The following is a 15,551-nucleotide window of genomic DNA, read 5'->3' as shown; positions in this document are numbered from 1 at the left end:
TCAATCAAAGAATGCCATTCTACAGATTGGGCTTTCGAGACCTCTCCAAGTGCTGATGGTGGGTGGGTTTAGGGGCAACCCTGGTGGTGGAGAGATCAGTTAGGGAAGGGGACAGAGGCTGAATCCCTCAATGATGAGAGGGATGATGGAAGTGACTCCAACAGGACTTTACTCGTGGGGTGAATCAGGGCAGACTCCTGTGTGATGCCACACTGAGATGGAGATCAGAGCACAGCCGGAGATGGGGTCAGGGACATAGGACCAGTGTGTACTCTCCCACGAAGCCTCCCCTCTGCTGACTTTCTGGTTGTCGGGAAGGGAGAGGAGGCAGCTCAGCAGGCCTCTGGCCCTACAGGTGAATAGAGCCGCAGATGGCAGCAGAGTGGGGGTGTGGGAAGCGGCCAGGGGGGAGATGAGGTTCCAGGTTTCATTCTGCCACAGGCAGAGGACAGGGAGAGACCAGATGAATTGTAAGGTACTTTCACCTCTGACAACCTGGGTGTTGCACTGGCTAAAACCTGAATCTGGGGATTTCTGCCAGCACAAAATCCCACTACACATCTCCTGGCACAGAAGGTGAGAAGAGAGGCACGGAGTGTGCAACACCGATCACGAAAGGAACCCAAGTTCTCACGACCGGCGACCTGGCAACCTGTCTGGTCTCAGATCACACCATGTCCCCTTCCGGGCCATGTTCTCTGCCCGGATTACCAGGACATCTCCCCCTCCCCCCGTCCACCTGTCTCCACTTGCTCTTCAGGAGTCACCTCTTCCAGGAAGCCTTCCCTGGCCTCACCCCCTTCCCAGACTCACCCTGATCTCAGCCTATGGTACTCTAATCGCCAGTTTCCTCATTTGGCTCCCCATGAGCCCCTCAAGGGCAGGGGCTGCACCATATTTGCCCCAACCCCCCATCCCTAGTGCATGCCCACAACATAATAGGTGTTCAAGGAACGACTGAATGAAGAAACTTAATGAGCTGCTGTTTCACTTTACTGGGGAAAAATATCGGTTTTCATACCAGATAAATTGGATAAAACCTAATAATGTCCCAGTCAACACTGTAATTCCCCACTGAATTAATTTATACATTCGCTTGCAAGCTTAATAATATAGCCATATATTTTAGAGGGAACAGGTGGTGATGAATGACAGGCTTAATTAGGCAAATCATTCCACCTAAAATAAAAATATACAAACTCCAAGTGCAGTGATTCAGCAGCACAAGAAAAAAAAAATGTTAAGAACAAAAGCTCCAAACACAACCACTTTCATTCCTTCTAATTAAGTTTCTCTTTAATCTGCAATTTAAAAAGGCAATTCTTTTAATTTAGTGATTTTCTGCAAAAGATAAAGGAAGACACAGCCCTCAAAAGAATATCTGCATTTAGAGAAAAAATATGCCACCCCTGTGAGTTGTTAGAATGACAGTATCTAATTAATTCCACCTATAGGCAATTACAAACAGAAGTCAGAGTTCTGCGGGAGGGAGGGGAGACTCAGATGGGCAGGGCCAGGCCTCTGAAGCCCTTCTGTCTTCGGTGAGATGATGGGGACCAGACCCCTGGTGGCAGTTAGAGAGGTGGCCCAGTTAATGGCTCCAACAACCTGTCTCCAGGACAGGGGAGGTGGCCCTTCATGATGTCCCAAATGTCCCTCCAAAAGTTCTGGTCCGATGACATGCCTCAGTCTTTAAGACCCAGCTCAGATCTTCTGGGAGGCCCTTCCTCCATCCAGATTAAACTCTGCCGCCGGTGGCCGTCTTCCTACACATATATTGTGTACCAACCAGCCCTGAAGTGGGGTCAATGTCAATGACAGAAGACGGCATTTCCAGGCACCCACGCGAGCTCTAACCATCACGACCCTGCCACCCTGTAGGCGAGGGAGTGGGGGCCCAGAGAGGGGGAGGAAGAACTCCTCCAGGATCTCAGAGCTAAGGGGCGGGGCTGGCCGGGCAGGGGCTGTGCCTCACTCATTTAGTCTTTATTTCTGGCCGTGATCAATTAATTCCCTGACTAGGGATCGAACCCATGCCAAGGAGGTTCCTTATTTAGTCTTTGAAATAACCACCATCTGTATGATGTCTAGAAGCTTCCAAGGTCTGGCACAAAAGCCCTCCTTCCACAAAGCCTCCCCTGATCCCACCTGCCAAGAACTACCTTCCTCTGGGGCGGCTCATGGCACTTGGCCCTTCTCCTGTGGCTCAGTGGGTCCCCAGGCAGCCTGGGTGTTCTGTGGGGGCGGCGCCGGGGTTTTACTTTACTCCCCTTTTTCCTCTCCAGTTTTCCTGTCTGCCCCTAAACTGACTGCAGTGCTTGGCATAAAGATGGTGCCTAGTAAATGTTTGCTTAGATGAAGTAAATGTGTTCCTTCGGGGTCTGGCTCCTTCCTGTTTATCATTCAGGTCTGGCCAGAGAGATCAGGTTTCAAAATGCCAAAGGGCTGCTAAAGCACAGCTCTCTGGGCTCAGAAACCCTTGCTGGCTCCTAGTTCCCTGGGACAGAGAACTCACTCTGGTGCTTGAGGTCCTCTGTGACTTGGTGACAACCTGACCTTCTGGATGTATCTTCCCCTAAAAAAAAAACCCCTCTGGGTTCCACACCCATCCCTAGGCTGCAGTCACAAAGAATAGCTGGTCCCAAATCCATCATCTGCCTTCCAGCCTCTAGGCCTCTGCTATGATGTGCCTGTGCTGTAGAATCCCTTTCTTCACTCTCTCTGGGCGCAAAAATCCTAGCCATTCTTCAAAGTCCAGCTTTAAGCTACCTCCTGGGGGGAAGCTTTGTCCTATATTCCCCAGGTAGAATTCCCTTCTCCTCTTGTGAACACCACCTGCCCTGTCTATGCCATTGTCTGACCCCGCCCCAGTCTGTAATGCAGTGCAGTATGTAGGTGTCTTCTCAGAACCGTATGGAGATGGGGCCTCATGACTCAGCCTCTTCTGAACTTCACCAAGCCTGACATGCAGCCTGTAGGCTGCAACAAGGCCAGAGAACAGAGGAACTGCAGCGGCTCAGCATCATGGAAAGGGTGCGGACTCTGGAGTTAGGAAGATCCGGGCTTGAACCTTGCCTCTGCTACTACTGTGTGACTTTGGGCAAGTTTCTAAACCTCTCTGAGCCTTAGCTGCCTCTTCTGTAAAACAGGGCTGACAACACCTATACCATAAAGGATTATGGAGGTGGTTAGTAACGGATGATGTACCAAAGTTCAGGCAGGCCCCTTATACTTGGTGGTCCCTTCTCCCCATGGTCACATCCATGCTCAGAGCAGCAACTTTTCATGTACTCCAGAGGATAAAGTGCCTTATGTAAGAAACTACCTTCTTCTCCAACCTGTGCTGGAATTCCTAAGTTGGAGGCTCCAAGAGGACAGGACATATTCTGTTTTTTTCAAAGCTGAATTCTCAGTGCCTAGAACAGTGTCCGATGTATAGCAGATGCTTAGAATCTGTTGAGTGAAGGAATCTCCACCCAGATTTATGGTCAGCAGGACCAAAAAACCTCATTCATCAATAAAGAAAGGAAACTTAGGAACTGGACTTCCCCCTCAAATTATTTTAAAAGAGTTTTGAAAAATGACCTTTACTGAGTGCTTCCCGTGCATGGGCAGGCATATGTGAGGACTCGATGTGACACTCTCTTCGGACCCTGCCTCACAACAAACCGAGGAGGTTGGTGCGACTTTGTTTTTATGAATGGGGCCTGGCGTGGGCAAGCAGCCTGCCCCAGCAGACAGGAGCAGGCTGCCACGTCGGGCCGCGGGCTCCAGCCCCCAGCCCCTGTCCCTCTGCTTCGGGACGGAAGCCCCGGGCAGCTTCCTCTCCCCTAGGGGTGCCTTTCTCTGGGGACGGGCAGGGGCGGAGGAGCTGACAGTCTGCCAAACATCCCCCCCGTCCTCTCGGCTGACCACCAGGGTGGACGGTGGCCCCTAAGGACAGGGATCATTCGCAGGGAACCAGCGGGGAGCAAAGGGTGTCCAGGGCCTTGGGCCCCAGGTGAGGCCTGCAATGTGCTCCAAGTCCAGTGGCTGCTTCTTTCTGGCTGGCCTGCAGCCCCCAGCCCTCCCAGGTCTCCAGTGCAGGACAGAGTCCTTTAAGCAGAGGCAACAAGGATTAGAGAGCTGAAAACAAAACCCTGTGCACGGAGCTCACAGGTGCTAAAGAGGCTTCTTCAGGCCCCGTGTGGATGAGGTGGGAACGAATACGAGGCTGACAGGAGCTGCCTGGACAGTGTTCCAGGCCTAGTATTTATTCCCAGATGTCCTATGACTCTGAAAACACAGGGCACAGAGAACAGAACGAAGGTGCCCACAGTCCCCTGTCCACACAGTCCTGGGCACTGACTCCTCCACACCGCTGACGGCCAGGCCTCGACCCTGGCGGTCTTGTGGTGGGGGGACAGGTGGGGAGTGGGGGGGGGGGGGGCAGGGGTGGAGGGGCACAGAAGGGGCTGCAGCCCAGGCGGTCGTGAGCCCCCAAGAGGGGGCAAGGAGGGAGACCGCACACTGGTCTGGGGAGGTGGGGGCTCCCAAAACCCAAAGTCTACGGGAACACCATACGCTTCCACGACGACACGCAAACACGTGCACTTGACCTAGACTCTGTTCCCATGACGACAGTCCTCTGCTGCTTCAACTTTCTAAGCATACATTCTGTGTCACCTCACCTGCTCCTCAGAGTAAGACACGTATTAGAATTCCCAGTTTACAGCTGGAGAAACCAAGGCCCAGAGAGGTGAAGCCCCCTTCTCCCTTGCAGCTCAAGAGCAGGCCTCCCTCTCCCCTCTCCCCGGTGAGTGAAGGCTGTACCTCCAGGTAGGCTGTAAGACGACGGGCAGCTCAACAAAGGTTTGGTTTGCTTTTCCAAGATCACCAACAACAGGACTCTGCGTTCCCCTTGCAGGGCCCAGGGCACCACACTGCCACATCCTGTGGGCAGTGCCTGAGAACAGAGGTCCTCATTATGAAAGCGGGCAGTGGTGACTCCCCGAGAAGCAGGGCCCGGGGAAGCCTTGAGGTAGGCACCAGGATGCAGCCTGGGTTCCAGGAACGCTGTCTATGTGCACACACCCAAGCCTGGACTGGGGATGAGCGCCTGGTACGAGGAGGCATGCCTTCGTCCTCCTATTCTGCACCCCAAAAAGGAGACATGGACACTGCTGCCCGATGCAAAGACCCTGCTCCGAGGGCTGCTGCTTGGCTGCTGGAAAAGTAGGAATAAATCCTGATGAAAATGATGAAATGACCCAAATGCCGCGGCCTTTACAGCTGCCAAAGCAAGCCATCTCCACCATCATAACTCATTTTATAAATGAGGAACGACGAGCTGCAAAAGGAACTGACTGGCCCCACGTCAACAGCTAGACTTGAACCTGGACTTGAACCTACGTCTTCTGAATCCCAGAGGGCTCTAACAAGTTCAGCAAAATCCTGTCTACAGTGCAACAGGTTCTCAAAAACAACAATAGTAACAATAAAGATACCAAGAGCAAGAGTCCACTGAGCACGGACTGTGCCCCCAACTCTTGGCACCAATTACCATCTGGTTTTACAGATGAGGAAACAGGCAATTTGACCCAGGTCACCCCGCTAGAAAGTGGCAGCATGGGGCTTTAAATCCAGACCCTACAGCTCTGCCAGTTCTGGGCTGGGCTCACTGTCAGATGGAGGACGCCCCCTCAGGTCTCATGTCGTGTCTCCTGACACTTTCACCTGCAGACACCCACAGACACTTAGAATCAATCCTAGGCCCGGGAAAGGGACTTCCCTCATCCACAAGTCGCAGAGGACCTGCACGCAGCAGGCTGGGCATTTGTGGAAATGAGTCTTCCCTCCCAGGAGCCCCAAAGCCCCAGCCCAGCTGCGTGTATGTTTCTCCGCCACAGATGGTGGGGGCCGGAGGGAGGGAGGAATGACAGGAGGGGACACGCAGGAGTACGGCTCCCAGGGGGCTGCTTGCCACCTACTGGCATACTGGTCTCCCCACCCACCACGTGGCATCCAGACCCCTGGGCCAATCCTCAAACATCCAGGGACATACTCTCAGCCTCAAGTTCAGACCAGGGGCAGCAGCCACGGCAGTCAACAGCCACTCACAAACGCCCCTCTTCGTGCAGGCCCCCCACCCTCATCCGGAGAGAAGACGGGCATACAGCACGAGGGAATGATGTGAAATACCATCTGTGTGTGAGCAGCCTGCGTGATACCTACGTACTCTGTGTCCTGAAGAGAACTTGGGGTTGGTTTTCCTGAGACCTGATTTATTCAAGAATTTAACAAATATCTGTGCATTTGTTATGCGCCAGGCACGGATCTACGTGGGGACCCAGGTGTCAACAAGGCCGGCAGAGTCTCTGACCTCACAGAGCTTTAAAAATCTCTATCCATACGAAGACCTCTAACCTGCCAAGCAGAAGAGCCAAGATATTCTACTAAACCTTTGGGTTTTTTTCCACACGGGAGACAAAGGCACTTGAAGAAGAAACATTTCTATCAATATAATAAGTAGGCAAACCAAAGCTATGAAACACCAGTGTTTTTCTTTCTTTTTCTTTTTCTTTTGTAGGTTACTAAATGAATTCACTCATATGTCAAACAGAAAAACCAACTGGAAAAACCTGTCCCTCAGTAACATATCCAAAGGAAGTGAGTGATCCCAGTTCTCTGTTTAAACCCCGCTTCTCTCCGCAGACCTGCTGTTCACACGTGTTAAACATTAATTACAACTGTTACTCATTACATAGCAAAATGCTCCGAGTCCGAGTACAAACACAATTGTTAATTTCCTCCCAGGCCCAGGGCATTCTGGGAAGCTGAGCAGGGGGCAGGAAGTATCGCAGGAGCCCCAGTGGAGCCAATGGGGAGGAGGATATGGCACGCGCTTGGGCGTGCCAGGTGATGGTGGCAGGTCTGAGACTCCCCATGGAACCTTCTGCAGAGGCTGAGCCTGTTTATTCTGAGCACACAAGGATGAGTCATGGGCTTTGTGGGAACAGCGAGCCTGGAGCGGGCCTGATACACTCAACGTCAGCACTAGCACTTTCAGAGCGTTTGTGTTTCACCGGGACAGTGACAAGTCACCGGGCTGAGCACAGAGTGGGTGCAACTGCTTCTGCCTTCAGAACAGCCCAAGCCACCTCGCCCCAGCACAGGTAAAGGGAATGTTCAGACCTGCCCTTTACACACTCGCGATATCAATGCAGCAGCAGAGAGAGAGCCTGACCCGAGTTCATTAGCTGTGTGACTGTGGGCAAGCCGCTCACCCTCTCTGAGCCTGAGCAGTATCATCTGTGTGATGACAATGAAACCCCATCCACCTCGCAGAACTTCTTAGGGTTAACCCATGCCCGCCTTGTACCTGGTGCTCACTACTCTCTGTTAATTTCCTGCCCCTCCTCCATCACTCCCTTATCTTCACAGGATTATTTTAAATTAGCCAACTCAGCTGGCTCAGAGATGACTCACAGTCGTTTAGGAAACAGACATACCTGGGATCTTACTTTCCTCTTCCTCTGCCCTTTGAGCCTCACTTGATGAGGCTGGGAAAATGTCAAAACGCAAGAGGGCACCTGCCTAAGGGTGACCAACACAGCATTAGCACCTCCCGAGCTGACAGTGACAAGTGCGTATCTGGCTGTCCCAGAATAAAACAATGCACACCTGTACGGGATGCGGTAGGAGCACAGAGGGGCCCCAGCCCAACCTGGGGTGAGGGTGGGAAAGGGACTCGTCACGTCAGGGGAGACTTCCTGGAGGAGACAGCACTGACACCATCCGAGCCAAGCTGTGACACCCCCTCCCCAACTCCTCCCTGACTCCAGGACCTAACACATAGGATGTACTGAGTATGCTTTAGGTTCTCAAAGTGGGGTCCCCAGATCAGCAGCAACAGCAACATCTGGGACCTTGGTAGACATGCAAATTTTCATGCCTCATCTCTGGAACATACTGAATAAGGAACTCTGGGGGTGGGCCCCTGTAATGTTTGATGCTTCCTCAGGGTGTTTCTGCTGCACGCTCTGGGTGAACCAATCAACAAACGTCACAGCCAGATGGGGAAGGAGGGTTTGGAGGCAGAAAGGTAGTGGAGACCCTCTCACACCTAGGGACCAGTGGCCCAATCCTCAGGAGGGACTGGATAAAGGATGGAAGAACCAGGTGGTTGATGGTGAGAACTATTGCTGGAATCGAGAAGGAGTATTTCCTACAGAAGCATTGCTTTCCACGCTACCCATGCCTCTCATTGTCAGGAATAACTGGGAATGAACTTCACAAATGGGCCCTCTGTGCCCCCTAAGTACCTCTTTATGCAGCTATTGTTTTAATACATAAAATTAAATTTTATTTAATACAGCAAGGCTTCCCTGGGCACCAACAACCATTCCCTCACACGTGACCCTTCCGAGTCTATGAAGTCTTTTCATCCCATCTTTTCCCTTGATCACCACAGAGATCCAGTGTGATAAGGATGGTGACTATCCCCATTTTATAGACGGGAAAACTAAAGCTCAGGAAGATTGAGGTCCCACAGCTGGTGAGTGGTGGAACTGACACGTGAACTTGGTATTGTCTGACTTCTGCTACTGTCCCAATGTCTCCTGACACCAAGGCACTGTGCTGAGCTTTTCAGGACAGAGAAACTGGCCAAGGAGCTAGTGGGGAAGACAGACAAGTACCCCAAATAAGTATGTTCCGCATTGAGTCATATGTCTGTCTTCTATTTTTGCTGAGAGTTAGGCCTGTCACTGGCTGAACCCAGGACATTGCCTGAAAAGTAGCTTCAAGGTAGACAAATCTCCAGAAGATGAGTCTAAAAATAAAATGACTTTGTTTCTCCTGCCACCCGGCACCCTGAGCAAGCACTCTGATCACTCGCTTCTCAGAAGCAACTGCAAATCATGAAGGACGTAGCTTTTAACTTGACCCACTGAATTAAAAGGAAACACTGATGTGTCCTCCTGACTGGCTCTGCTATGAGGTCTCCAGCAATTCTCGTCCCTTCCCTGGGCCTCAGTTTCCCTAGCTGGACAAGGGGGAGTGGGATGCCATGGTGCAGTGACCCCTTCCTGTGCTGAGAGGTGGCAGAGCATAACTAACCCGTGGGATGGCTCTGGTCACCCCATGCAGGCATGAAGCTCCAGAACTTGGGCTCCCACAGAATCCTCAGCAGGAACCATTCCAAGTGGGAACATACAATCTGGGCAGTATCCTACCAGCTGTAGAGGCAGGGAGAAATTGGTGCCAGGGCGATGAAAGGCATGTGACATTTCCCATGGGCTCTGAGAAGGCGACAGCTCCAGCCACATTACATGCAGCATCTTGGATGGTGTCAGAGAGCCCACTAAGGGCTTGGGCTCTGGAGTGGGACTTCCCAGGTTCAAATCCCAACTCTGCAGCTGATTTGCTATAAGCTCCTGGGCAAGTATTTCTTCTCTTTGGACCTCAGTTTCCTTTATCTGTAAAAGGAGGAAACTAAGGTCCCGGGGCGTGGCTGTGAGGATTACATGAGATAACGCACACACAAGTGTTCTGTAAATACCAGCACTTCCCCCATGCAGTGCCCTTTAAGCCTCACCAGGGCCCTCTGCGGTGGACACATTTTCTGGGTAAGGAAATAGAGGCCCCAGGACAGGTTCAACCCCTGTGCTTCCAATGGTCCCTCAGAGATGTGAAGGCTTCAAACGCATGCCACCCCGAGCCCTCGCCTGCTTCTCCAGGTTCCCTGCCTAGCTCCTGTGCGGCCACCTCCTGGGCAGGCTCCATCCGCCCATCCCACAACTCGTGCCACAAAGCCCAGGGGCTGGTCAGACCCTCCACACCACCCTGAGACAGCGTGGAATCATCCAGGCTGCTTCTCCTGCCCCACGCTGGGCAGGGAACTACAAAGTGGGGCTGGACCTGCTGACTGTAAAGACTCCCAGGCGGTGAGTCAAAGCAGGAGGGGAACTGAGTCCAGCCAGCTCTGAAGGCAGGTGTGTCTGCCGGGTGGCAAGGGGGCTGACAGCCTGATGGAAGCCACACCACTCCTGTTCCCTGAAGCTGGCGGTAAAACTGACCAGGCATCTGTCCTGGGGCTGGGATCAACTTAGGCCACGTGTGTGGGTTGAGACTCCGGTGCTGGCTGGGTGGGGGCGGGGGTTCTGGCTGAGGTCACCATCAGCTTCCCGTAGGGAGGGCAGGCAAGGAAAGCCCAGGGCTTTTGGAGAGCGTGTGGTATCCTCTGGGCACAGAATTCTGAGAGAAGGGAAGACTATCATTCCCAAGATGCTAGGACCACCTCACACCCTGCAACAGCTGTGTTCACAACAACCGGGAAGTGATCATCGAGCCTCCCCGAAAGGCCGCGCTGGCTGAGAAGGCCTACTTCTGCGGAGAACACCAAAGCATCCCTTTGAGAAGAGCCTCTTTTCATGAACGCAGTGCAGGACAGCATTTTGAAAGGCAGAAAGCACGTCTGCTTTGTAAGACTGAATGGCAGAGACAGTTCAGAGGCCTTCCCCTCTCCCAGCCTCTGATCAGCATGCTGGGGTCCGAAGGAATGAAGCGTGGAAGCAGCCCTGGAAGTAGGCCAACCTCCCACTGCAGGGCAAAGCCCTCCTGACACCAATCCTGCCTCAAACTTCTGCTGGCCAATCTCAGTGACAGGAAGCTCCTTATACACTTTGGGGCATACCTGAAACTCTTACCACTCACTGGGACCCTAAATCCCTATGACTCCTTCTTGGTGGGCTTACCTCTGCCCTCTGGGGGTCCCCACACTCCACACCTTTGGCAACCTGAAAACACCAACCAGGTTTCCTCATGTAAGCTAAACATGCAGTCAGAACACAAGGGATGGAAAGAGATCATAACAATTTTGCCCGGTGGATTTTAGCCCAGGCTCTTGGAGCCCATCACAGAGCTCCCTAGGGCCCAGAGAAACTGAAGGGGGGCACTTCAGAAAGGTATTGTGATAAGGAGGGCAAGGCACAGCCCAGCACGGCCTTGCTCCCGGACACCACCAATGCCATGCTAAAGCACGTGCTACACACACTAGATGGGAACATTATCCTTTGTTTCTAAGCAGCCAGCCTTCTAGGTTTACAACTAGGACTGTGGCAGCACTTTAGCAACCCAACTGAGCTGTTTCAACTCATTCGTATTACCTGAGAGGTGGCCCATCCACCTCATTCCACCTGCACTTTGGGACTAGGAAATAGGAGGGTGCTCCTTGCCTGCAACGCCTCACCCGATAGGCTCTGTCCACAGACGCAGGGAGGGATCCGGTCAAGACTAAAGGCTGCTGCTCACAGCATCCCTCCAGCCCAAGGGAAACAGCTTCCTTCTTCTATGCCCCAGAAATCAGAACCGAGCCAAAAGCTCCTTGGAGAAAAGCACAATCCGTATCTGCACAAGAGCAGGATGAGCTAAGTGACTTGATGAGACACAGGTGGGGACATGATTCTGCATCTGCCTTCTATCAGCAGCCTAAGAAGTTGACCTATAATGACACTTATGACAGCAACTCAGCAACATAAAACCAAGTCCAGAATGGATACCTGTGGCTCAGAAACTTACTTGGAGATAGTTCTATCTGAGACCTTGTGATCCTTTGTGAAAAACTAAATGTATAGTAGTTCTAAAGCTAGCTTTGGGCAGAAGCGGGCAAGTTCTGGCCTGAGAGCCTTCTGAAGAGATGATGTCCTGTAGGATAAGTGCTTTTCACTTTAACGTGCCCATGAATCACCTGGGGGTCTTTTAAAACAGATTGACTCTGCAGGTCTGGGGTGGGGCCCGAGACCCTGCATTTCTCATCAGTTCCCCGGTGATGTGATGCTGCTGGTCCAGGGACCACATTTTGAGCAGCAAAGCACCAGGCTAGACTAGAGCATCAAAGGTAACATGACCTGCAAGGTGGTCAGTCCAGGAGAGAGCAAGACACCACACCCACCTGCAGTGTCATCTCTTGCCACAGGCTCTCGGTGTCTAGGAGAGTTGTCACATGAGCCCTTTAGCCCTTTAATCAAACTGGTATTTGTGAAGAGCCACCTTTGGGGCAGCGTCAGCCCCATTCTAGCGTCTCCCACACCTGGGAAGAACACAGCTTTATCATCCATGCCAGGGGATAGTTCTTGTATTCCCTGGTGCCGAGGACAGAGAAGACTGTGAAATGCATGGGAGAGACCTGAGGTGACCAAGGATCTTCAGCCACATGACTACTTGTCTCTGGCTCTTGGCCGGTGCTCATGGCCTGGCAGGTGGCCCCAGCACCTATAGCACTGACTATTTGGTGAGAGAAATGCCCCACCCGTCATGTGCAGGAAGCTCAACAGGCCCAAAGAGGCAGCAAGGAAGCCTGTGGGACGTGTGGCTATGTACCGGGAGGGCTCACAGAGACGGCAAAGGAAGCACAGGACTCTTCCAGATAGCACACGGCAGGGAAGGGCACTAAGGCAGAAGGCGTGGGATTGCACGGTGCGCTATATCCAGGGAACTGTGAGCAGGATGTACTAGAACAGTCAGAACTTCAACTGAGGGAATCAAGATGAGTGGAGGGCAGAGGCCTTACTTCAGGGGACTAGGAAGGGAGAAAGGGTCTAGCTGTGCATGAAAACGGGAGATTCAAGGCAAGATGAATCTTAAATTGAAAATAAAAACTCTCCCTTTAGGACCTTCAATGTGGTAAGAATTAAATTAGTCACTCGATGTCTCTGTTTATATGCCTAAACTCTTAGATGCATAAAAATGTTTCTGCATCTGACTTTCCCCTCTTAACAGTAAACATGAGCATTTTCCTAGGTTGTTATAGACTCTCTGTCAACATGACTTTGTAGGGGACGTACAATATTCCATGTAACCAGCACTGCTGGACACTCAGGTCATTCTCCAGCTCTCATCATCACCATGCCTCTTCTGTGCTTTAGATCATAACCTTGGCCTGGGATCCTAAGGACTGGGAGGTCCAAAGGATGTGAACACAAATTAGGACAGGTGGCAGACTGCTTTCTAGAAGGCTATGGGAGAGGAGAGGCACCCAAGTCACTCAAGGGGCTCTAAGCCAGGGGAGGGGGTCAGCCCCTGAGGTCAGAATGTGCCCACGGCCTGTGCTCTGCGACTGGGCTCGCGCTGAAGCTGGGCCAGAAAACACAGCAGTCCTGGATGCAGGTAGGCCTGCAGCAGCTGCATGACAGCGTGGAGCCACTGGGCTCACGAGGCCCAATAGAAGCCCCTCTGCAGATCCCTCCTGGACCCTCCTCATGTCTGAGGGGCCCTCAGAGCCCCTGTGCTTTACCTGAGCAGGCCGGGACCTGTACACGTACTCCCTTTACAAAGGTGAGTGCCATGAGGGTCAGCTGTCTCTGAGCAGGTCCACTGGCTCCTTACCTGCCAGAGCGGGGATGCTGACCCGGTTCCACTCCCACGGCTGGTCGTACTCATCGGCGGGCCTGTCGTCATCCTGGGGCAGCTTGCTCTCCCGCAGTCGGGGGCTGACTGTGCTCTCGGAGTCAGAGTCCACGCTTTGGCCCTCAGGTTCGTAAGGGGTGTCGTATAACTGGATGCCTTTGTGTTGGGACCGGACGCTTTCCTGCCTCTGAAATTCTGCAGTCAAAAAGAAGGAAGCAGAGATGTAAAGCACACACAGCACACGCTTCCTCACCTGGGACCTGCCAGGTGACACCCACAGGAATTCAGAGTCTCTAGCCAGGGAGGTGGGGGCCGCAAAGAACAGGCCCCTCATTGCATTTAACTTCCGTCCTGCCTCTCGAGGGCAGCGTCTCTGCTCTCACCGCTAAGTCTTCCTCACCAAGATCTCAGGCTCTGGACCAAACAACAGGACCAGAAGCCTCCCTGCCACTGTCCACAGTCTTCAAGGGCAGGGCCCAGACATGAGTGTGATGCTCCGGGTGTGTTCTGACACCAGCCCGGGACACGCAGAGCTCTCAGCCCCACTGCTTACAGATGGCGGGGTGGGTGGGGGGAGGGGTGGTCTTCCCAGCAGGGCAACTCCCAGGTCTCTGGACTTGTCACCTCCATCTCTAAAATGTGCAGACTGAGCCAAACAACTCTCAGGTTTCCACCCAGCTCACATATTCATTTTAAAGACCTAAGAAGCCAAGAGCCACTGCCAGGGGACCCAGGGTCATGATTTCTTCCCCACAAAGCCCCATGAATGACCCTTTTCCTGCATTTTACCTCCCCCAGGGCCTGCCTGTCTTATAACACACTAAATACAGCCAAGAAACTTGAGAGCAGATGTCCAGTTTCACTTCTGAATAAGGAAGGGAAAGGTCTTAATCTTCTGGAGAGGATGCCAAGGCCTGGCTCCAGTGTGGGCTGAGGCGCGGCCGCCCATCTAGATGAGGCCCCAGACAGGGCACGTTCCTTTCAGCTGTTGCTCATTCCTGAGAGGACAGTGGTGGCTGAATGACAGATGCCAGCATGCTACAATCACGTGCTTCCTCATCAAACAGGGGCACTTTTCTTGCTTTGACCATAAAACACCCACTGCGTGTGGGGCCCATATGAGGACTGGGGGAAAGGAAAGGGTTTGCCGTTGAGGCTGCTCTCGGCAAGCCCACCGCTTCCAGAAGAGATACAACGGGCACCTAAATCACCGTCATACTCTGCATCAAGGGGGCTCCTGCAGGGCCTGGGAGGGATGAGGCAGGAGGAGAGAGGACATCTGAACCGACAGCCTGGACGAGTGGAAACGAGGGGGACAGGGCAAGCGGAGGCAGCGCAGCTGGAGAGAACGTGCTCACGGCCCACTTTCTTGTTTCACCTGTAAACTATACATAACGTTTGCCACTTACCATTTCTAAGCGCACAAGTCAGTGGCATTAAGTGTATTTATGTTGTTGTGAGACGTTCACCCCCATCCGTCTCCAGGGGTTCCTCATCATCCTAAACTGCAGCGGTCCCCCACTAACTCCCCAGTTCCCCTCCCAGCCCCTGACAACCACCCTTCCACTTTCTGTCTCTGACCACCTAGGCACCTCATATAAGTGGAATCATATGGTATTTGGCCTTCTGTGACAGTCTTATTTCACGTGGCATAATGTTTTTAAGGTCTTCCATTTTGTAGCAGGCGTTAGAAGTTCATTTCTGGGACTTCCCTGGTGGCTCAGTGGTTAAGAATCTGCCTGCCAATGCAGGGGACACGGGTTCAATCCCTGGTCTGGGAAGATCCCACGTGCTGTGGAGCAACTAAGCCCGTGCACCACAACAACTGAGCCCGTGCGCCACAACTACGGGCCTGTTCTCTAGAGCTGGTGAGCCACAACTACTGAGCCTGCACACCACAACTACTGAGCCTGCATGCTGCAACTACTGGAGCCTGAGCACCTACAGCCCATGCTCCACAACAAGAGAAGCCATTGCAATGAGAAACCCACACACTGCAGTGAAGAGTAGCCCCCGCTCGTCACAACTAGAGAAAGTCTGCACGCAGCAATGGAAACCCAACGCAGCCAAGAAAGAAAGTTCATTTCTTTTTAAGGCTGAATAATATTCCACTGTGTGTCTATTCACTGCTACTTTTGCTGGAGTGCCAGGTCCAAGGAGGTGGG

The 15,551-nt window shown here is 52.7% G+C and overlaps 1 protein-coding gene across 3 annotated transcripts in view; it reads right to left on the bottom strand.

The window, feature by feature from the left end:
• The window catches only part of SHB (SH2 domain containing adaptor protein B), a 129,367-nt gene that overhangs the window by 30,579 nt on the left and 83,237 nt on the right, over positions 1 to 15,551 (bottom strand). For all 3 annotated transcript variants that reach the window (XM_057721167.1, XM_057721168.1, XM_057721169.1), the window contains exon 3: positions 13,366 to 13,581. In XM_057721167.1, the coding sequence (XP_057577150.1) occupies positions 13,366 to 13,581 (216 nt within the window). The remainder of the gene's footprint in view (positions 1 to 13,365; positions 13,582 to 15,551) is intronic.

Source organism: Hippopotamus amphibius, chromosome 2 (genome assembly GCF_030028045.1).
Source record: "Hippopotamus amphibius kiboko isolate mHipAmp2 chromosome 2, mHipAmp2.hap2, whole genome shotgun sequence".
Classification (NCBI taxonomy): domain Eukaryota; kingdom Metazoa; phylum Chordata; class Mammalia; order Artiodactyla; family Hippopotamidae; genus Hippopotamus; species Hippopotamus amphibius.
Note: the sequence above shows the minus strand (reverse complement) of the source record. Positions and strands in the feature narration are given on the sequence as shown.